Raw genomic sequence first — 23,096 nt, 5'->3', positions numbered from 1 at the left:
GGAAAGAATCATTTATTTCTATAGGTGGACACTGGAAACCAATAAGGCAGTTATTGGGTTCTTCTCCCACAGACTCCTCACTGCAAAGAGATGGAGTTTGGACTTTGGAGTATACTATCGTCTATATATTGCATCCTCATGCATTCAGCTATAGCTCAGTCAACATCTCTCAGCAGTTGGCTAAAGGCAATTTTTCCAGAAAAATGAAGGGATCGAATTGGTTTGAAAAATGGAGCTGGAAATTTATTACTAGCAATATGCAGACATGAATCAGTATGTAAAGGAATGGACTGTGGTGTCTTATCTGTAGGAGTTATTAATGGGCCACGCCCCCTTCCACTTACTGAGTTTTTTTGACACGCAAAACCTCAATGGCTCTCATCTCATGCCTCTTTAAACTCACCCAACCGAACATGTAGCTGCCGCTTTCCTTTACCTTATTCTTCTCTTTCCCCACTCTAGGTTTGGGTCCCGATCCTAGGTTTGGCATCTTCTCATGAAAGAAATTCATGGTAGGAGATCGTCCTCATCACTTTGCTTCAACAATTCCAACCATGTGCCTTGGCGTATTATTATTATTATTATTATTATTATTATTATTATCTGCTTTTTTTTTTGTCATTATCTGCCTGGACTTTTTTTTTTCCTTCAATATCTGCCTGGACTTGACTAACTTAATTTTTAAAATATAAATTGTTTTACAATGAGGTTGGTCATGATTCTGGTCATGACTAATTAAAAGGGTTAAATATTTTGGAGAAAAATGAAAGAAAATAGACAGAAGCTATCAAAATTCACTGGTGCAGTTTGTTGGAGGAAGAGGACCACTCCATCCCAAAATTTGTACCACCTACTGGACCACCAACCCTAACATTATCTACCCTCCTTCACACTCCACTTGGCGGCTATCTTGTTTTTATCTACTTAATTTCCACTGGTACTGTCGGCCTCTGATGATTAATCGTTAATTTTTGGCAAGGGATTTATTTTTCTGCCAAAGTAAAAGGAAGGAAGACCACTTGACAATTGAAAATGCGAGGAAGACCTGTAAATGCGCGTTTGAAATTGAAATTGGAAGGTTAAAATTAATTTTTAGGAAAAAAAAATTTTTTTTTAAATATAAAAAATAATTTTATTATTTTAATATTTTATAATTAAACTTATAAATTTAATTTTAAATTATTTTTTAATATTATTTAATTAATATATTTAATTTTTTTAAAAAAAAAAAAACAGCTCCAACAATGATGTTTAACAGTTTCCTAAATGAGTGAATTTTTATGGGTTTGCGTGTAGACGGGGAAAAAGAATGACCCAGGCACTTTATACTGTCACTGTGTATCTGGGAAAGCATAAAACTCAAATGTCTCCAGGCTCGTGCCTTCAATTTTATTCTCAGGACAGTAGTTGGACCTAGACACCAAGCCTGTTGAGGATATAGGTCCAAAAAATCATTAAGCTAGTGGCTTTCTCTGGGCAAAGGCCCAATTGACTGTACGAAAAGAATTAAAGTTGCCAAGTTGGGCAGGACTCACTCTGGAGGTTTGAGGCTTGCTTTTGCAATTGTAATTCTAGGGTTTATACATCGCCCTATTTTCTCTCCGTTTACCACCGAATAACAGTATCGCATACCATCGAGAGCCATGGATTCTTTTTCGTCACCGTCAATTGGATCGGGATCGTCTAATATGTCAACCTCGGATCTCATGGACCAGTTGAAGACTCAGCTCGCCCAGGCTTACGCTCAGGAGTTCCTCGAGGTTTTCTTTTTTTTTTTTTTTTTTTTTTTCATTTCAAAGGCTTAGTTGAGTTGAGTTATTTACATTTCATTTTTTGTAATTTCAGTTCCAATTTTTCGACTCGATTGGGTTCTGGGGCTGGGTTTGACTTGGCTATTAGATTTCTATAAGTGTCTGATTTTATTTCATCAATGCACACGGGCTTGTAATTTCTTTGTTCTTGTTCTTTTTATTTCTCTGTTGCACTCTGATAATAAGGTACAGTCATCACACACTTACGGGACGCCTGCCTTGCTGCCAGTTGTTTCATCTACTGACAATTTTCGTATATAGAAATCTTGGTTTGGTCCTGTTGTCAATTGAGTCAAAAAGTTAATCCTTTTGTTAATAGGCTATTACTGAAGTAGATTAACTAGATTACAAATTCTGTTGTAACTTAAAGTGTAGCTGATATAAGTAGCAATCACGTGTAGAAGGAGAAGTATTGATCAAATAACAGAATTGGAATTCTCCACAAATTCCTCTTGTTTCTATTTTCTCTTCTCGGTTTCTTTTTCCTTTCTCTCTTTCCATCTCTCTCTCTCACTTTCCCTCTGCTTCCTACTACCCAAATACACCTTTTTTGTGACCAGGTCACAACCCTTTTATTGCTTTTAGTAGATTCCAAGCGACCCGTTCCCTTGCTCACTCGGGGTAATAATGGAACTTTAGATTGTGGCTTTATGATTCACGTATTCAAAATTTGCCGTACTGACACTTTGTGGGATCTTAATTCTGTGGCGTCTGACTAACAAAGCATTTAGTGCTAGGAGGCGACAGAGTGTTATTATGTGGCGAGGACATTGTCTTAACATGCCAATTGCCAAATAACTTGTTATGATGACAAACATTAAGCTGCAGAATGATTTTTCAAGGTGATCTTGTGTTATTAATAAATGCATCTATGTTGGGTATATTTGTGAAGCTTTTATGGCCTTGAAGGAAAAGTTACTAGGATATAGACATATAGTGCTGTTTAATTTATCTGCAGTGATGAAAAAACTTTTGAAGATATCATATTCAGATGTTGAGATGGTTGCCAAATTTCTTCTGACATATACTCTTCCATGAAGTGAATTCACTGATTAACATCCCATAGTCAATAAAGGGTCTCTAGTACCAGGCATGTTCTCACTTTGGCTAGCATACATTATTGAAAATTATATTAGGTATTATGGGTGTTTTGGACCCAATGTTTACCCCTACTGGTGTAAAAATTCACTATACTAGCCAAATTTTAATGGATTTTCGCACACTTCACTATTTTGAGTTCAATGACTATATGATATTATGCATCTCCTAGAAGCAGCCCATAATTGCTTGCTTGAATTCTTTTTTTTGAAGTGAGAGTAGATACTTTGTACTTGAACATATCGTCACAAATTTTTATGTGCATAATTTTGTTTTTGAGCTCCTTGCAGACTGTTAGGGGGAAATGTTTTGACAAGTGCATCACAAAACCAAGTTCAAGCCTGAGTGGGAGCGAAAGTAGCTGCATCTCCAGGTGTGTGGACCGTTACATAGAGGCTACTGGGATTGTTAGCAGAGCTCTTTTCAATGCACCACACTGAATTTAGTAGAAAGTTCTCCAGAAGAATGCACCAACATTGAGAGATTTTGCTTTCATACTTGTATCCATCTCAAATATTTTGCCATGGGACAAATATTTTCATTGCCTTGAGTACTAATTTATGTGCAGCCATTCGAAACTGTGTTGCCTCTGAGCTTGTTGCCATTTATTCTGCTAGTTCTAAAAGCATAGCTTGGGATATTACAATGTTAGTGGAGTGGAATGGTTATTTTTTAAGTATGCCAGTAAGAATAAATTTTGCTATTATGATTTGAGAATGCAAATATAATTGACAAAAAGCATGACAAAAAAGTGCAAAAACTACAGTTTCAGCCTAAACATAAATCCTGATTGCTAAAGTTTTTCTTGTCTCTTGATTATGCTTTTCTTTTTGTTTTTCATATCATGCGAAGCTATTTTCCAACATAAGCCAATTTGTGTCCGCGTGTTGTATAGTGACCTCTTGAGAATACTCAAAACTCGTCCTTCCATCAAGAATGGAAAGGACCTTGTTGCATTCTTAATGTTCACGCTGATGTGTCTCCATTGCAGAGGCACCCAGGCTTTTCCGACGCCTTAAATTAGTTGTTATTGTGCACCTGGCTAGCTTGTGAGACAGCGTTTTAAATGCTCTCAAAGTGCATTGCAGAGTAGTCCCCGGGCCAGACACTCTACTGAAAATGACTTACAGCCCAAGAGACTAACTGCCTGGCCTGAATTCTTGTCTGACAGTACCCAACTTAGCCTGATGTTGTCTACGAGGTTCTTGCAGTGATCTAATTTGTGATCTTCGGCTAGTGATGAGACCGAAGGAGCTGAAATTTCGTTGTCTTTAGTATGACCGACGTTGTCAATGTCAATGTCAGCATAGCCGAGAAGATCATCGGCATCGTCGTATGTGAGGTCCAGCAGTTGCAGATTAAATTAAATGGGCAATAACCATTCTCGAATTTTACTGGAAATCATGTCAGAACTTGTCATCCCTAATTTCGGGGGTGCAGGTATCCCGCGTAGAACTCTGAAGAGGACGCATTGATTCTTGTAATGAATATCTACAAGAGACAAAATCGGAAGGAGAGGTTCTAGTTTCCAGTTTAGAAATGGTTGGCAGCAAAGTCGTAGAATATCAATGGATAGGAATCGATGAAGAAGCACTTGCACAGTGAAGGCCATGCGAGGTGGCATAGGTGCTTCCACAAGCTGTGCGGTCGAGCAATGCACCGGAGAACCCGTGGTTCTTTTTTTTTAAAAGTCTTCATTTATTTTATTACTAAAAACAAAAAATAATTTTATATTATGTATCTTGAAATCTTTTAGATGTGCTATTCACTTTTTTTCATTTTCAATTAGTTAAGGTTTCAATTGATTCAGTAAAAATTGACTCAAGAATTAGACCGAATGTGAATGATTTCTTTGTGGGTGTTTAGAATTTTTTTTTTTCATTTTTATAAATCGGAGAATCCGATTCTCACATCTAAGAAAATTACAATTCTCTTTTTCAATCTAGGAATCAAACACACAAGAATCAGAATGATTATCTTATTAAAGGTTAAATGTTTAATTTTACCCATGTATTTATTGAAATGTTTCAATTTTTATATTTTTATATTATTAATTAAAATAAAAATATAGAAATAATATTTTTATCTTTCAAATAATTAATTAAAAATTATAATTATGATTTTTATTATAACAACTACAATAATTATAATTATAATAATATAATAATAATTAAAATAAAAAAATAAAATAATTATAACAATAATTAAAACATAAAACTATTATTTTTATATTTTCATATAAATAATTAAAATTAAACATTATAATTATAATTAATTATACCCAATTAGAATGCAACACAATAAAAATATAATTTTAAGTTGATTTTCATTAAATACAAGATAAGTTTGATTCCAATTCTGCAATTTATATATGTAAATCAAATGTCTTAAAAAGAAATCTGATTCTAATTCTATAATGAATCAAACATAAATAAAATTTTATCATTCTATTTTCGATTCTGCTCGATTCTGTTTTCTATATTGATTCCAATTCCAATATGTAAACCAATTGTGCCCTAAATCTTCTTAACTAGAAGGAACACTTAAATCCCTTTTAAATTTTAATTTTGTGTTTTATTTTAGGGCAAAGTACACTTTAATACTATGTACTTTGACCTTTTTAGTATTGAAAACATATACTTTGTTTTATTATAATTAAGGATAGAAACTTTGATTCTATTTGCACCATAAGGACAAATTGTTAACTGTGTTAAATAACGCTGACATGGCATGCTGATGTGATGCCATGTATGACGTGGCACTGATATAGCACCATGTATGATGTGGTATTGATGTGGCCTGTCACGTTAGTGCCACGTCATACATGGGTGTTGTTGTCCCAAAATAGTCCAAGAGGGGGGTGAATTAGACTTTAACAATTTTTCGGCTCTTGCTTGTAGCCTAATGAAAAATTGTGGCTTTGTTCAACTAGGTGCTTCTCTACATATAATGAAAGTAATATGTGTTTCAACAATGTGTTCCTAAGTTGCAATTCAAACCTCAATCTATATTTATAGCTATATCTAACAAAACATGCATCATACAGTATACAACTAATTTCTCAACTCATTCAATATGTCCTCAAGTTTATCAATTCAATCTATTCAACCAACATTCAATATCATGTATAAAAAGAAAAATTTAAATTGCACAAGAGTAAGGAGGTCAAGATTAGAGAGATCAAACACAATGATTTTTATAGTGATTCGGCTTAACTAGCCTACATCCACTCTCTCAAAGAACCCTCTTTGAGTCTTCTCTCCACTATTTGCTCTTTTGAAGGCAAGAGACCAAAAGCCCTTTACAACTTTTCAACACCAAGCTTTTACCAAGGTAGCTTGAAACCTTCACAAGTGCTATCTCAAGCATTTACTCTCTCAAGCTTCAATAGGTGCTTGTACAACCTCTCTTAAATACAATTTAATGTTTTAACACTCACTCTTACTCAATATAAATCAAACTATAAAGAAGAGATGAGTTTATTTGCCAATAGTAGCTCAAAGACTTTAAAGCTCTTGAATGAAAACAATAAATGAAAAATCAAAGTTGGAGTTCAAATGTAAGCTTTCATAAAAAATAAAATGAAGTAAAGAAGGTGTATTTATAGTCCCAAATCATTTTAGACCGTTTGAAACCTTTTTGGAACGTTATACACACTGCTCAAGATAAAATAGCCGTTATTTTGTCCTTTTGTGCGAAGTTGAGCAGCTCTGATCATTTAGCAAACTAATGAAATTTTGGCAACAGTAATAAACTGGTTAGTAAACTAATGTTTTAGCAAACACATTAGCAAACTAATATTTTAGCAAACCAGTTAGCAAACTAAGTCAACAGCTGCATGTCTCAACTTGCAATATTAAATAAAATGATTTAGACCTTAAAAGAAAATGTTCCAATAGTAGTGTCCAAGGTCATGATGAGAAAAAGTAATCAGAAAATAAAATTTCATTTTTTAGCTCCATTTGACTAAATTCTCATCTATTCTTTTCACATAAGACCTAAGACTCAATCTCTAACTTTATGACTTTCATACTTTTACTTTGAGTCTTAGCTTTCATAATCTTGTCCTTTTCTCATTTAGGATTTGTCTTGGGATGCCTTTGAGTATTCTTCCTTCTTAAATGCAACTTCAAGGGTTCTTTATACATAAGACAAAGAATCTACACATCACTTTAAAGTTGGGTTAGATAGATTCTCTTTGAGTTTTATTATCATCAAAATTAATGATGTGAGTATGTGAATCCAAGTAGTATAGTATGCCGACAATGCTCCCCCTAAATATATGCACATAATTTCCAAGAAATCTATTTTCTGTACATAAGCTCCCCCTGAGTTTATGCTATAAAGCATATTCACAATATTCTCAAAAAAAATTTCCATTTGTCACAAGTATAAACACATATCCATTAACACAAGTATCAACACATCATATCCATCCTATAAACACATATTCACATATCCATATCCATCAACACAAGTATAAACACTTATCCATATCCATCCTATCCATCCTATTCTCCCCCTTTTTGTCATCAATCAAAAAGGAAACAAGAGAAAATAACCCAAAAAGAATCATGTTAGCCCAAATTTAAACGCAGTAAAGTGAACAGTAGCAAACTAAAAACCAATAGTAGCAAACAAACTAGTAAACTAAAAATGTAGATAGGAAACTAAAAATCCAGATTAGATGGGAATCATTTTAGTCTTTTGCTCTTGCGAGTGGATTTGGAAGGCACCAACTTCTTCCTAGTGGGTTTAGCAGTAGGGGGCTGAGATTCTTGGTCAGCCAATTGATCATCCTTCTGTGGCTCATCTTCATCAGATGGTGGTTAAAGAGCAGCAGCTAGTGACTGATATGGATTTGACACGGTTGACTTAGTTCTTTTTCTACCTTTCTTGGTTGCAGGGACAGCAGCTGCAGATAGTTGAGATGGAGCACTTGCTTGGTGATCCTTTAGAGAGGCTTCCTGCTGCTGCGTAGGGGCAGTTGCAGGTTCCAGCAATGGTGCACTTGGAGATTCAACAGGTAGCTCACCTTCAGGTTCTACAACCTTTTCACTATCATGCTCAATGGGTACACCAGTTGCAGGACCAACTTCAGGTTCAATGACCTGTTCACTAGCATGGTCAACAGGGGCTTCTACTGCAGGTGCAAGCTCAGATTCAATTACTTGGTCACTTTCATGTGCCACAGCAGCTGGAGACTTACCAACCTTATTACTTTCACCCTTACCAGTACTATGAGCAGAGACTTGAGTAGAAGCCTCAACCTGAGTTGGGAAAAAAATTTCCTTGGCCTGCTAAAGATCCACAATTAGCCTTTTTAATTCCTCATTTTGAGTAAGCAGGTGACTCACTTTGTAGTCAACCACATCCACAAATTTTCTCAAAAGCTCAACGGACTGATGGGTTGAACTAAATTGCTCATTAACAGCAGCTTTTAGCCCTTGAAACTCACTCATAAATTCATTTGTAGAATCGGAACCAACCTTAGCTGAGGAAGAACCACCTTTTTCAAACATTTTCTTTCTTCCATCAGTGTCAGAGTGAATTTCTCTAAGCATAATCAAATCAGTCCTAGAACTTTCCTTAGAGATATTTACATTCAGCTCTTTAAACACAGCAATCAAAAGATGTGCATAAGGCAATTTTCCAATCCCATAAGCTTTGCACATGTTCTTGAAAATCAAATAAGCCAAATTCATCCTTACTTTGTTAACAATGTGCCACATGATACACATGTCTAGGTGACTCAAATAACCATAACTGCCAGACTTAGGACAAAAAATGTAGTTCACCATACTGTGAATGATTTTAATATGTTGAAAAGCTTTTGTGCTAGTGGACTTTTCATTTATGGCAGTGTTGGCAGGGAAGACTTCATTTTCAAACTCAACCAAATTAAAGCTTGGCACCCTAGCAACATCCTTATGTGTGGAAATTTTATTTCCATCATTAGGCAAGTTCAAAGCCGTAGCAATCATCTCAATAGAAACAACATATACACTATCATTCAAAACAACCTCAAATTTGTCCTCATCATCAACTGTTCTTAAAGTCCTATAGAAATCTTGAACAAGCCTAGGGTAATATGCATTTGTACATTCACAAACAGCCATCCATCCTTGAAACTCAAAAAGTTCTTTGAATTGAAAATTTACCTGACCAAAGTACTCCCATTTGATAAATTTACAATCTAGTAGCGCCTTATCCACTGAGCCCGAAGATTTGACAGCGCCCTTTTTGCATTGGGCATCAATCCCTCGCATTTTTCACTTCTTTTTCGTTTCTGGTGTCAATACAGTGGGTTCAACAGCCTTGGATGGGTCGGAAGACGCACTAGCTGATTTCGATTCAGGTGAGTTTTTCTTTCCTTTCAATTTCTTTCGTAATGCGGCGACAGGGATATCGTCGGAGGCTGATGAGGATGACGAAGCAGCAGTAGCAACAGGGGACTTGCGTTTAGCGCGAGCCATCGACACAAAAAAAAAATGGTGAAATCTGACAATGGCTTTTCGGTAAGAGAAGATTGAAGAGGAAAAAAGAGATGTGTGGTCTGATGAGTTTAGGTTTGTTTTGCCAGAAAGAAAATGGGTTTGTTTTAGAGGTGTATTGTCATGAACCAATGCAGAGGAGAGAGAGGATGACGATTTCGTGTGGTAGAGGATTTAAGTTCTCTTGAGTCCCGCGCTTTTCTATTCCAGTGTACTTTATTTGAACTTGTTTTCTTTTTTTTTATATATATTTCAAACAAGTCTATTTATCTTTATATGCACAAATATATATTTCTACATGTCTGACACAGCACTGAGAATGTGATATCAAATGTGAAAAGATAAGTGCATTGCTGGACACGCAGAGAATTTCAAGCACAATCACCTTTTTGTTTGAAATTTGAACAGTACATGATATAGCAAACTAATTTTAGTCACGCAGCATTAGCATACAACTTAGTAAACTAATTTCTCGAGTACACAAACAAGTTAGCTAATGTTCTTTAGAGATTTCTCAGCAAACTTATATCACAGTAAATCACTCACACATTGGATAAAATGAAATTATTATGAATTAAATTTCAAGCAAGTGGTTCACACATACCAATTTCCCTTCTAATTTTACAAAAGTTTTCTTCATTAAGTGGTTTTATAAAAATGTCAGCAAGTTGATTTTCAGAGGCAACAAACTCTATTTTGATATTTTCATTTTGAACATGATCTCTAATAAAATGATGTCTAATCTCAATATGTTTTGTTCTTGAATGTTGGACTGGATTTTTGATCAAGTTTATGGCACTTGTGTTGTCACACCTAATTGGAACAAGATTATATTTTAAACCAAAATCTTCCAATTGTTGTTTCATCCATAAAATTTGAGCAACACAACTACCAGCAGCTATATATTCTGCCTCAGCTGTAGATAAAGCTACTGAAGTTTGTTTCTTACTGTGCCAAGAAACTAGTGCAAGACCAAGAAATTGACAAGTATCTGAAGTACTTTTTCTATCCAGTCTACTTCCAGCAAAATCGGAATCACTATAACCAACAAGATTAAATTATTCACATTTTGGATACCATAAACCAATTGAGTATGTGCCAATGAGATATCTAAAGATCCTTTTAATTGCACTTAGATGGGATTCTTTTGGACATGATTGAAATCTTGCACACAAGTAAACACTAAAGTGTATGTCTGGCCTAGATGCAGTAAGGTACAAAAGAGAGCCAATCATACCTCTATAAAGCTTGGTATCTACTTCTTTACCTTTTTCATCATTGTCCAATTTAATTGTTGAACTCATAGGAGTGCCCATGCTCTTCAAATCTTCCATCTTAAATTTCTTTAGCATATCCTTGATGTACTTTGATTGATTTATGAAGATGCCATCTTTCATTTGCTTAATTTGAAGTCCAAGGAAGAATGTGAGCTCATCCATCATGCTCATTTCAAATTCATTCTGCATAATCTTAGAAAAATTCTTGCAAAGAGATTCATTAGTAGCACCAAAAATTATATCATCAACATAAATTTGCACAATGAGCATATCATCATGATGCTTCTTAACAAAAAGTGTTGTGTCCACTTTGCCTCTCTGAAAATCATTTTGTAAAAGGAATTTACTACGTCTTTCATACCATGCTCTAGGAGCTTGTTTTAAACCATATAAAGCTTTAGTAAGTTTATAAACATGATTTGGATGCTCATGATTTTCAAAGTCAGGTTGTGCAACATACACTTCCTTATCAATATAACCATTTAAAAATGCACTCTTGACATCCATTTGATAAAGCATAAAATCCTTGTGACATGCAAAGGCACACAACATTCTAATAGCTTCAATTCTAGCAACCGGAGCAAAGGTTTCATCAAAATCAATCCCTTCCTCTTGGTTGTAGCCTTGAGCCACTAGTCTAGCTTTGTTTCTAACAACATTGCCTTTTTCATCCATTTTGTTTCTAAAAACCCATTTAGTACCAATAATTGAATGATCTTTTGGTTTAGGCACTAAATTCCAAACTTTATTTCTCTCAAATTGATTTAGTTCTTCTTGCATGGCAAGAATCCAACTTTCATCATTTTGAGCATCTTCAAAACATTTAGGTTCAATTTGTGAAACAAAGGCAACATTACCAAAATATCTTCTCAATTGAGCTCTAGTCATCATCCTCTAAGATGGATCATCAATAATGTCTTCTTAAGGATGATTTCTATAGAATCTCCATTCTTTAGGTAAATCTTCATGTTGGGGCTCATTTACTTGTAATTCTTCCAAATTTGGCTTTTCTTCATTGATTTGATCTTCATTGGCATTATGAACATCTATGGTGGTTTCTCCTTGAGTTTCTTCATCTTTGTCATCAATTTGTTCCATTTCTTGACTTGATATTATATTTTCTTTTCCAAATACCTGCTCATTGTTATCATCACAAACATTTTTCCTTCTAATAGAAGGGTTAGTCTCATCAAACAAAACATGAATAGTTTCCTCAATAACTAAAGTACTTCTATTGAACACTCTATAGGCTTTACTCTTTGTTGAATACCCAAGAAAGATTCCTTCATCAGATTTAGCATCAAATTTCTTTAAGTTATCCTTCTTGTTATTTAAAATATAGCACTTACAACCAAATGCTTTGAAATATGAGATATTTGGTTTTCTTCCTTTCCACAGCTCATAGGTGGTCTTTTTCAAAATTGGTCTAATCAAAATTCTATTCAACACATAGCAAGATGTATTAACAGCTTCAGCCCAAAAGTACTTTGACAAATTATTTTCACTCAACATAGTTCTAGTCATTTTTTGCAAAGTCCTATTTTTCCTTTCTACTACCCCATTTTGCTGTGGTGTTCTAGGAGCTAAAAAATTATTGTTGATTCCATATTTATCACAATATTTCTCAAACAAATGATTTTCAAATTCAGTTCCATGGTCACTTCTTATAGATGAGATGCAAAAGCCTTTTTCATTTTGAACTATTTTACTAAAAGAGGTGAATTTTTCAAAAGTTTCATCTTTGTGAGCAAGGAAAAATATCCATGTATATCTTGAATAGTCATCAACAATAACTAAAGCATATGACTTCCTACCAAGACTAGTAGGAGATACGGGTCCAAACAAATCAAGATGAAGCAATTCTAATGGCCTAGAGGTTGACACAATATTTTAGATTTAAAAGATGCTCTAGTATGCTTTCCTAGTGCACATGCTCTACATTGAAATTCATTCTCATAATTAATCGTAGGAAGACCATTAACAAGTTCTTTCTTAGACAATTTTGAGAGTGTATGCATGCTTGCATGACCCAGTCTTCTATGCCACAAATAACTAGAGTTATCAAAGGATACTAGACATGTACCATGATTAGTTTCAAAATTATTCATGTCAAGCAAGTAAACATTATTGGATCTATTGGCAATGAACAATGTGTCATTATCTAAGTTATTGATTGTACATAGAGAAGAAGTGAACTTTACCTCAAAACCTTTATCACAAAGTTGGCTTACACTTAGCAAGTTGTATTTCAATCTTTCAACAAGCGACACATCTTCAATACAAGGTTTGGTTCCAATTGTGCCATTTCCAATTATTTTTCCTTTTCCTTTATCTCCAAATTTTACATATCCTCCATCTTTCATTGTGATTTTTGAAAACTTGTCCTTTTCACCAGTCATGTGCTTTGAACAACCACTATCTATATACCATTTTTCACTTTCCTTCATCCCTTTGAAACATACCTGAAATTTAATCATTAAGCTTTAGGTACCCAAGCAACTTTGGGTCCTTGGGGGTTAGTGACCTTAGGTAAGGTTCCCTTTGGCACCCATACCTTCTTTACCTTAAGAAGACCTTTCCTAAGTGCACAAGAACTAATCATGTGACATCTTTTATTGCAATAATAACATGTAACATTAAGCAAGGAGGATGTAGATGCTTTAATGAAATGATTCTTATATTTACCATATTTCATGAAACCATCAAAACCAATTCCATACTTTTCATTTGAAATTCTTTGGTTTCCAAGAAGTACATCTAGAGTTTCTTTTCCTTTTGTAAATTTTGCCAAATCATTTGTCAAAGATTCTATTTTAGCTTCAAGAACTTTATTTTTCTCAATGAGCATTTCACACGTTTCTTTTGAGATTTTCAACTCTAAATCTAGTTCTTTAAACAAGGCAATTTGTCCTTTGTAAAATTCATTTTCTTTATACACATTGGACATGGCAATATTTTGTGATCTCAATGATTCAATCTCTAAATTCATTTTAGTGCACTTTCTCTTGTAATTTCTATACTCATCATATACTTTAGCAAATGCAAGCTCAAGTTCTTCTACATTAGGAGATTCATAAGAATTTACCTCATTGTCACTTTCTTCTTCCTTTTGTGAACTCTCGACTTTCTCTTCAAGTGCCATCATACAAAGAAGAGCAGTCTCTTTGTCACTTGATTCATCATTTGAAGATTCTTCACTGTTGCTCCATACTACTTTCATAGCTTTCTTGCTCCTATCTTCTTTTCCTTTCTTCTTTTTGAGTAATGGACATTTGGGCTTGATATGTCCAGGTTTGTGACACTCATAACATACAATTTCTTCTTTTGATTCCCTGAAATGTTTATCCTTGGGAGTATACTTTTTCAAGAATTTCTTATATTTGCTTCCTCCCTTCTTGAAAGCTCTTTTGAATTTTCTTGCAAGCATAGCCATTTCATCATCATCATCACTTTAAGCACTTGAGTTGTCACTTGAGTCAACTTTGAATGCAACTCCTTTCTTCTTATCTTCATCCTTTTTTTACTTGAGAGCAATGCTTTTCTTCTTCTTTTGCTCATTTTCAACTTCAGCTTTCTTATATACCATCTCATGTACAATGAGAGAACCAATGAGTTCATCATAGGTGAATGTTTTAAAATCTTTGGTATCTTGGATAACTGTCGTCTTTGCTTCCCAAGATTTTGGAAGTGATCTAAGAATTTTCTTCACAAGTTCGGCTTCCTCAAATCTTTTACCAAGTGCTTTGAGAAGATTTACAAGATCAGTAAACCTTATACTCATATCCACAATTGATTCTCCTAGCCTCATTTCGAACAGCTCATAATCTCGGATAAGAAGATTTGCTTTGGACTCTTTGACGACATCAGTTCCTTCATAAGTGACTTCAAGCTTATCCCAAATTTCCTTAGCAGATTGACATCCTGAAATACGATTATATTCATTAAGGTCAAGTGAGCAATGCAAAATATTAATAGCTTTAGCATTTATAGAAATTTTCTTCCAATCATTGTCATCATATTCATCTTCATGTTTTGGAACTTTTGTAGTTCCTGGACCATTCTTTTGAGGAACATGTGAACCATTTTTAATAATTCTCCATGCATCAATATCTACAGATTGTATGAAATTTCTCATTCTTACTTTCCAAAATGAATAATTAGTGCTATTGAAGAGTGGTGGTCTAGTGATTGAGTAGCCTTCAGCTAGTGGTGCGGGTATACCGGCAATATTGCTAGATGAACCAGCCATTATGGATCACTCTAAGGTTGTAACACCCTAAGCAAGAGAACCTGGCTCTGATAACAATTTGTTGTCCCAAAATAGTCCAAGAGGGGGGGTGAATTGGACTTTAACAATTTTTCGGCTCTTGCTTGTAGCCTAATGAAAAATTGTGGCTTTGTTTAACTAGGTGCTTCTCTACATATAATGGAAGTAATATGTGTTTCAACAATGTGTTCCTAAGTTGCAATTCAAACCTCAATCTATATTTATAGCTATATCTAACAAAACATGCATCATACAATATACAACTAATTTCTCAACTCACTCAATATGTCCTCAATTTTATCAATTCAATCTATTCAACCAACATTCAATATCATGTATAAAAAGAAAAATTTAAATTGCATAAGAGTAAGGAGGTCAAGGTTAGAGAGATCAAACACGATGATTTTTATAGTGGTTCGGCTTAACTAGCCTACATCCACTCTCTCAAAGAACCCTCTTTGAGTCTTCTCTCCACTATTTGCTCTTTTGAAGGCAAGAGACCAAAAGCCCTTTACAACTTTTCAACACCAAGTTTTTACCAAGATAGCTTAAAACCTTCACAAGTGCTATCTCAAGCACTTACTCTCTCAAGCTTCAATAGGTACTTGTACAACCTCTCTTAAATGCAATTTAATGTTTTAACACTCACTCTTACTCAATACAAATCAAAATATAAAGAAGAGATGAGTTGATTTGCCAATGGTAGCTCAAAGACTTTAATGCTCTTGAATAAAAGCAATAAATGAAAAATCAAAGTTGGAGTTCAAATGTAAGCTTTCATAAAAAATAAAACGAAGTAAAGAAGGTGTATTTATAGTCCCAAATCATTTTAGACCGTTTGAAACCTTTTTGGAACGTTATACACACTGCTCAAGACAAAATAGCCGTTATTTTGTTCTTTTGTGCGAAGTTGAGCAGCTCTGATCATTTAGCAAACTAATGAAATTTTGGCAACAGTAATAAACTGGTTAGTAAACTAATGTTTTAGCAAACACATTAGCAAACTAATATTTTAGCAAACCAGTTAGCAAACTAAGTCAACAGCTGCATGCCTCAACTTGCAATATTAAATAAAATGATTTAGACCTTAAAAAAAAAATGTTCCAATAGTAGTGTTCAAGGTCATGATGAGAAAAAGTAATCAGAAAATAAAATTTCGTTTTTGAGCTCCATTTGACTAAATTCTCATATATTCTTTTCACATAAAACCTAAGACTCAATATCTAACTTTATGACTTTCATACCTTTACTTTGAGTCTTGGCTTTCATAATCTTGTCCTTTTCTCATTTAGGATTTGTCTTGGGATGCCTTTGAGTATTCTTCCTCCTTAAATGCAACTTCAAGGGTTCTTTATACATAAGACAAAGAATCTACACATCACTTTAAAGTTGGGTTAGATAGATTCTCTTTGAGTTTTTTTATCATCAAAATCAATGCTCATTTTAAGCTACACGGGGTCAACAGGTGTCACATCGACATGCCACACCATACATAGGTGCCACATCAGCATGCATATATGACATGGCGGGAACATGGCATCATGTATGATGTGATGCTGACATGGCATGCCACATTAGTGCTATGTCATCAATTTTATGTCATTATTTATTTTTGTAAATTAAGTGTAAAAAAGGTGAAAGTACTTGTCTTAAATTACATAAAAAAAAAAAGTTCGATCCCTAAATGTTAAAAGCACAAAAAATTTTAAAGTACATGAAAACACAAGGAGGCGGAGAGAGAAAGAGAGAGAGAGTTAATGAAAGAGGAATGGAGGAGAGAGAGTGAGAGAAATGGAAAGCATGTAGAGTCATAGAGATAGATGGAGAAAAAGGCATAAAGAGGGAGAGATAATGAAAGATATAAAGAGAGATAGAGATATATTAACTCTCTCATGCCTCTCTATGACATAGATATGGAGAGAGAAGTAGACATAATGAGAGAAAAAAAGGAGAAGGAGGGATGAAAAGAGAGGCATGCACATAGGAGAGTCAATTTGTCTATTTCCCTCTCCATATCTTTCATTATCTCTCTCTCTCTCTCTATGCCTCTCTCTCCATCTATCTCCACCTACTCTCCTTATCTCTCTCTCTCTCTCTCTCTCTCTCTCTCTCTATGCCTCTCTCTCCATCTATCTCTACCTACTCTCCTTATCTCTCTCTCTCTCTCTCTCTCTCTCTCTCTCTCTCTCTCTCTCTCTCTCTCTCCCCCTCATGCCTCTCTTTCTCTGTCTCTCATTATCTTTTATTATCTCTCTCTCTCTTTCCTTTTTTTATGCACTTTCAAAATTTTTGCGCTTTTAGCATTTAGAACTTGATTTTTTTTTTTGTAATTTAGAATATGTACTTTTACCTTTTTGCACTTAGGTGACAAAATGAACGATGATATTAAATTGATGATGTGTCACTAACATGGCATACAACATCAGCACCACATCATATATGGTGCCACATCAGTATGCCATGCAAGGGCACCACAACATGCCACGTCATACATGGTGCCACATTAGCATGTTACATCATACATGGAGTTACATCAGCCTGCCACGCTAGCATCATTTAACACCGTTAACCATTTGTCCTTATGGTACAAATGGAGCTAAAGTTCTTGTCTTTAATTGCAACAAAATAAAGTATATGTTCTCAATGCTAAAAGCCAAAGTACATATTAATAAAATTTATTTTTGTCCTTTATTTTGTTATTTGGATTTTTACATTTCTATTTATTTAATTTTTAAATAACAAAAGTGTTCATATATGAATTCAAATTTTATTTTATTTTCTTTTTAATTGCTTTTTAATTACTAAATTTACTTTAATTATTATTATATTTAGTAAACAAATTTTAAGATGACTCTATTTTATGATAAAATGAATTTTACTTTATAAACTAACATTATATTAATCAAATATCAGACTTTTATATCAATACTAAGAAAGTATGATGATAACAAATTGTTGATTTATTTTAGCAATATTTTTTGTGCCATTTTATTTATTTTTATGTTTTATAAACACTAGTTTAAAATAGTAAGATTTTAATCCACGTATTATTTTTTCGTTATATCATCATCATCATATTAAGAAATAATATCTTTAGACTTTTCATAATATCTACTTAGAGTCATCGTTTATAAGTAACAAATAATTAAATTTATTTTACTCTTAACTTCTAACGTAATTACAATATATTTAATTTATTTGTTAACAATTAAAAACCTTTAAAAACAATATGCATATACATTGTTTTAAAATACTAAGGCTTTCTTTAGATGAATTAATTAATTCATTTTTTTAATCAATATTATTATGATTATCTTCTTTTTAAATAATTATTATCAAATTATATTTTATTTAATGTATTATAATAAGTAAATAATAAAGATCATATTATTAATATTAATTGGTCTTAAATTAAAATATATACACATAACTAATAAACTAATATAAAATATAGTGAATGATTAAAATTTAATTTTATGAAAATTCACTAAATAATTTTTGTAATTGTTAATAAATAATAATTTTGTTTGTAAAATATAAATTTAACATTTTATATCGTAATAAAATGGTTTTAAAGCTTGTATATGCTAAAATCATTTATAGTAATTTAGCACAAACCCAAAGTGAGAGCCAATGGGTAGTTTTTTGTTTTTTATTTGCAAATATAGAATTGCATTTTAAATAAATTTAAATAATTATTCCTAAACTTATATAATTGTAATATTACAGTCTCTCAACTAAAAAATATTGTAAAACCCCAAATTTTTAAATTTATTATTTTGTGAGTAACATTAATATTTTATTTTATTTAAATTTTAGGAAATTTTTTGAAATTTTTTGAATTTTCGAAATCGGGTTTTATTTCCCGAAAATATAAAACTTTGATGATTTTTAAAAATTAATTTAAAGACCACGTGGCAAAACTAAAAATATATTTGGAGTCTATGAATTTTTCTGAGTTTTCTAGAATTTTTTGAAAATTTTTGGGCCTCGTTTTTTATCCTAAGGCAAAGTAAAAATTTAAAATTTTGTATCCTGAATTGGACCGATCAAATTGAACCAAACCGAATCGGGCCGGCCTTTCTTTTCTTCTTCTTCTCTTCCCTGCGCGTCCCGACCCTCCTTCCTCTCTCTCCAGTTTTCTCTCTCTTCCCTACTCCTTAGACACCGCCGCCGCCACCCAGCCCTCCCCACCTCACCGGCGCATCGCCCCAGCCTTCCCCCATCGCCAGCCGCCTCCTAGAACGCCGGGAAAACGCTCGCGAAGCCATGCTACGTGCAGCGCATTGTTTCGGCTTCCTGACCGAAATCCGACCGATCCGGCCACCGATTGAGTCAGGTCTTGTGTCAAACACCATCTACACCTCGAGCGCTTTCCATAGACACCAAGAATACCAAAATTCATAAAGCGGTTTGCCCAATTTTTGTCTAGAAAGTTTTAGCCCATTTTAATTTTTGGGCTAGATTTCTCATAAACCGTGAACCCCCATGAGAAAACCAAGAGTACCACAGCGCTCCACTCGTCGAGAGCTTCGCGGCAATATAAATTTCAAAATTTTCCGACACCATTTTTTGATGGGTCCCATGAAATTTCGTAGTATTTTTTCGAGCATTAAAGGAGCTTAGAAAATTCCGTAAAAGTTATATACTAACTCCTGTGTTGTGGGCTTCGTGTAGGTACCTTCAATTCGCGAAAATTCGACAGTTGCCCCAGTCTGTAAATTTTCAACCAGACAGACCGGCTACTGAAAAAGTCTTGGAATTGAATCGAGATTTTGGCTACCCCACTATTGTCAGACGTCCCGAGAGCGTTTCCGGAGTCAGAATCGACATAGGTAAACCCAAACCTTGCTTTTTCGTGCTTTTCTAGTGCTTGAATTGGATTAAAAATTCATAAAATATTCGTGGTAGCTCAGAAAATTATAATTCATTTTGCATTAGCTTAGTAATGATGCTAAGGACCACAGGGCAAAGTTTTAGAATTTTTAGAACTCATTTGGGAAGTTTTTTCAAGAGGGTTAAATTATGAGGACTAAACTGTAATTTTACATATTGTGATTGATGACTGTTTGGATGGGCCCAGGAGGGGCTGTGTGATGCGATTGAGATGTGGATATATGGTTTGTGGATATAGAAGTGTGTTTTAAGCCTTTTTGCAGGTTGGGTAGGTTCTAGGTATAGGGGAGACTCTGCCGGATTTTCGGCACGACTTAGGACGTATTTGGTCTTTTTTTAGTTTGTATTGAGTCAATTATATTAAATAATTATAATAAAATTGTCAAGTGAGCCGAGACAACCTTCCTCCTCCGCCTAGCCGCCACAGTGACTTCGGTTGAGTCTGTGAGTAAAATATTAATTTTAATTGTAATTTCGATATTATTATATGTTCAAGCATGCCCATGTATCACTTATATGTAAATATCTATGTAGTTAAACTCTAGGCACATTTTATGTTGGATTCATAACTGTTAAAGTGCCATGGATATTGTTGTGGTAATTTGGAGCAGTGTGTGTGTGTTGGCATGCGTGTGGTGTGGTGTTGGCTATGGACAGGACAGCTAGACATGGCTTGAGATCTCTGCTGGGACCCGGTCCTTCAGGGTAGACACGGCTTGAGTTCTTCACTGGGACCCCAATTTGGTTTATTAAGTGGAAGTCCGAGCTTAAGTTCTTCGTTGGCACAGTTTGGATTAAGAGAGCTGTATAGGGGATCAGCTCCCATATATGTATTGTTTGACATTATCGGGTGTGTGAGTGCTTCAAATTACTTTTTTGCTGTTATGATGTGAAAATATTATCGATGTTGCATTTCACTCTACAGGGTGCATTAGCTTTAGATAGTTATAGAGATTATGGTTAAAATTGATATTTTACTCTCTGAGTTGAACGCTCACTCATGTTCATTATTTTTTCAGGCTACAGGAGGATATTTGTTGTGGTTAACCTGCTTTTCTTCTTCGCAGGTCGTTTATTAATATTTGTATAATTCTATTAACTCTTAGAATTTTCGCATGTGTTAGAAACATTTATTTGATTTGGGTCTGTAATATAATTTGCCATGCTGGACCTATAAACTTATTATATGTATGTATGTTTGAATGGATGAGAGAGCTGAGCTCCCATTTGACTTTATGTTATTATGAGTATGTGGAGGGTGAGCTGAGCTCTCCAATTGATTATATATTGTGTTTACAGGTCGGGTGAGTAAAAAATTCCCCGTTGAAAGGTCCATTTTATGGCGAGACTCTGTTCGGTTGAATTTTTGAAATTGGGCTCAAATGGTTCTTAGAGTTGGGTTGAAGAATTGTTAGGCTTACTACGGGCCTCGAGGGCTCTAGGCTGGCCTAAGTCCTAGTGTCGATCTGGCCCATAGGTTGGATCATGACAAATATAATATAAAATCCTATCAACTTTCAAATTTTACACAGTAAAATCCCTCTAACCTCTAATTATCAGTTTTCATTTAGAAGCTGACCTGGACAGTTACAGCATGGAGTTTAGTTAATATTTCTCTTTTCTCTCTCAAGTTATGTGTAAATTAAATTCTTATTTTCTTTATAGACAGAATAATTTTTCATACGTAAATAAAATAATTTTACACTTTGCATAAGAAAGGAGAAAGAAATGTTAACTAAGTGCCATGAAGAAATTATTCATATCAGTTTCTAACTGAAAAATCAATAATTAAAAGTTAAAGAAATTTTACTGTATAAAATTTAAAGAATTTTATATTATATTTTTAAGTTAAAAAATTTTAATATTATAATTATATAAATTTAGAGATAATTATTAAAATTTATAAATTGCATCTTACCACAAAATAAATGGGCATAAGTACATGCAGCAGCCCATTGCTGGAACAAAATAAAATATTAGAGAGTGGATAATCGTGAATGCTTAAAAAATGCAGATTTACAGTATGTAGAATTTCTGTATGGTCAAAAGAGAACCACTAGTAATTAAGGTCCGCTATAATTCGGTAGGACGAAAGGAAATTAAAAAATATATATATCTTCTTCTCTATTTTTTTTTATTTTTTTTTTTTTCTTTTAATTCCTTCTTTAATGGCCGCGGTGAATATTGTCACTGAAATCAATCCCTTTTTTTTATTTTTTTATTTTTTAATAATTTTTAAATTTATATTTATTTAAAAAAATTTTTGAGCATATCTTTTTATATTTAATCTCTATTTATTTAAAAAAAATAATTTATATATAAAAAATATTTTTTTATAAAAAATATTTTATGTGAAAATATTTTTTATTGTTTAGTTATAATATTAAACTACTAATATATATTTATTTTTTATATATACATATAAATGTATTCACATTTTAATAAGATTATTAAAATTTAAAAAATAAAAAATGACTTTCTCTTTTAAAAAATATAAGTTATTTTTTAAAAAAAATAATTTAATTTTTTTAATTAAAAAAATATTTTTTATTAATTAATTTTTGTGAGTGTCGTAAACACTAAAAAATAAGAAAAATATTTTTCAAAAAAATATTTTCTGTGAAACAAATAGAGCCTTATTATCATTTATAAATTTTCAAATCTATCTAATAAATCTTGAATTTTTTGATATTTTTCTCATTTAATAGAGTTATCATATACTTTTTATTGTTAAAATATTTTATTTTTTGAAAAAAAAAACAATAGAACATTTAAATTTAAAATTTATCTGACATGATTCTTAAAAAATTTTAGAGTCAGAAAATAGAATGTGCAATTATATAATATGCTCTATCAATAGTATGGGGCCTTTCAAATTTTTTATATTAATTAATTTTATTTATTAAAAAATATGCTTTTTTATATTTTATTTCTAATTAATAAAATATTTTTTCATAATAATAAAAAACAAAAAAGAAAGAAACACCGTTGCCTTTCATTTCGGGCAACCATGGGATGCACCTAACCTTATCCCTATTCTACCAGCACTCCGACTTTGTCTTTGAATATTTCACTTTCTTTTATTAGATTAATATTTTTAAAAAATTAACAGCCGCGATTCTTGAGATTAATTTGAATTGTGATCAAACTCTATTTCAAGAAGGAAAAATAAAAAAATTTCATTAAAATTAAATATAATATTACCTTTGTTTTATTCAAGTAATTTTTAAGATTGTTCATAAAGATTAAAAAA

The 23,096-nt window shown here is 33.1% G+C and overlaps 1 protein-coding gene across 1 annotated transcript; it reads left to right on the top strand.

Annotated features, from left to right (window-relative positions):
• Positions 1–1,487: 1,487 nt before the first annotated feature.
• LOC110672441 (mitochondrial import inner membrane translocase subunit Tim13) lies at positions 1,488–3,615 on the top strand. The gene is made up of 2 exons (XM_021835225.2): positions 1,488–1,760; positions 3,200–3,615. The coding sequence occupies exons 1-2, from the start codon at positions 1,644–1,646 to the stop codon at positions 3,347–3,349; spliced, it is 267 nt and encodes an 88-aa protein (XP_021690917.1). The 5' UTR covers positions 1,488–1,643; the 3' UTR covers positions 3,350–3,615.
• Positions 3,616–23,096: the final 19,481 nt, after the last annotated feature.

This window comes from Hevea brasiliensis, chromosome 16 (assembly GCF_030052815.1).
Source record: "Hevea brasiliensis isolate MT/VB/25A 57/8 chromosome 16, ASM3005281v1, whole genome shotgun sequence".
Lineage (NCBI taxonomy): Eukaryota > Viridiplantae > Streptophyta > Magnoliopsida > Malpighiales > Euphorbiaceae > Hevea > Hevea brasiliensis.
Note: the sequence above shows the minus strand (reverse complement) of the source record. Positions and strands in the feature narration are given on the sequence as shown.

Coding starts and splice junctions, on each gene's coding strand:
- LOC110672441 (XM_021835225.2), top strand. CDS start 1,644: ATGGATTCTTTTTCGTCACCGTCAATTGGATCGGGATCGTCTAATATG. Junction 1,761..3,199: donor ACGCTCAGGAGTTCCTCGAG/GTTTTCTTTTTT, acceptor AGCTCCTTGCAG/ACTGTTAGGGGGAAATGTTT.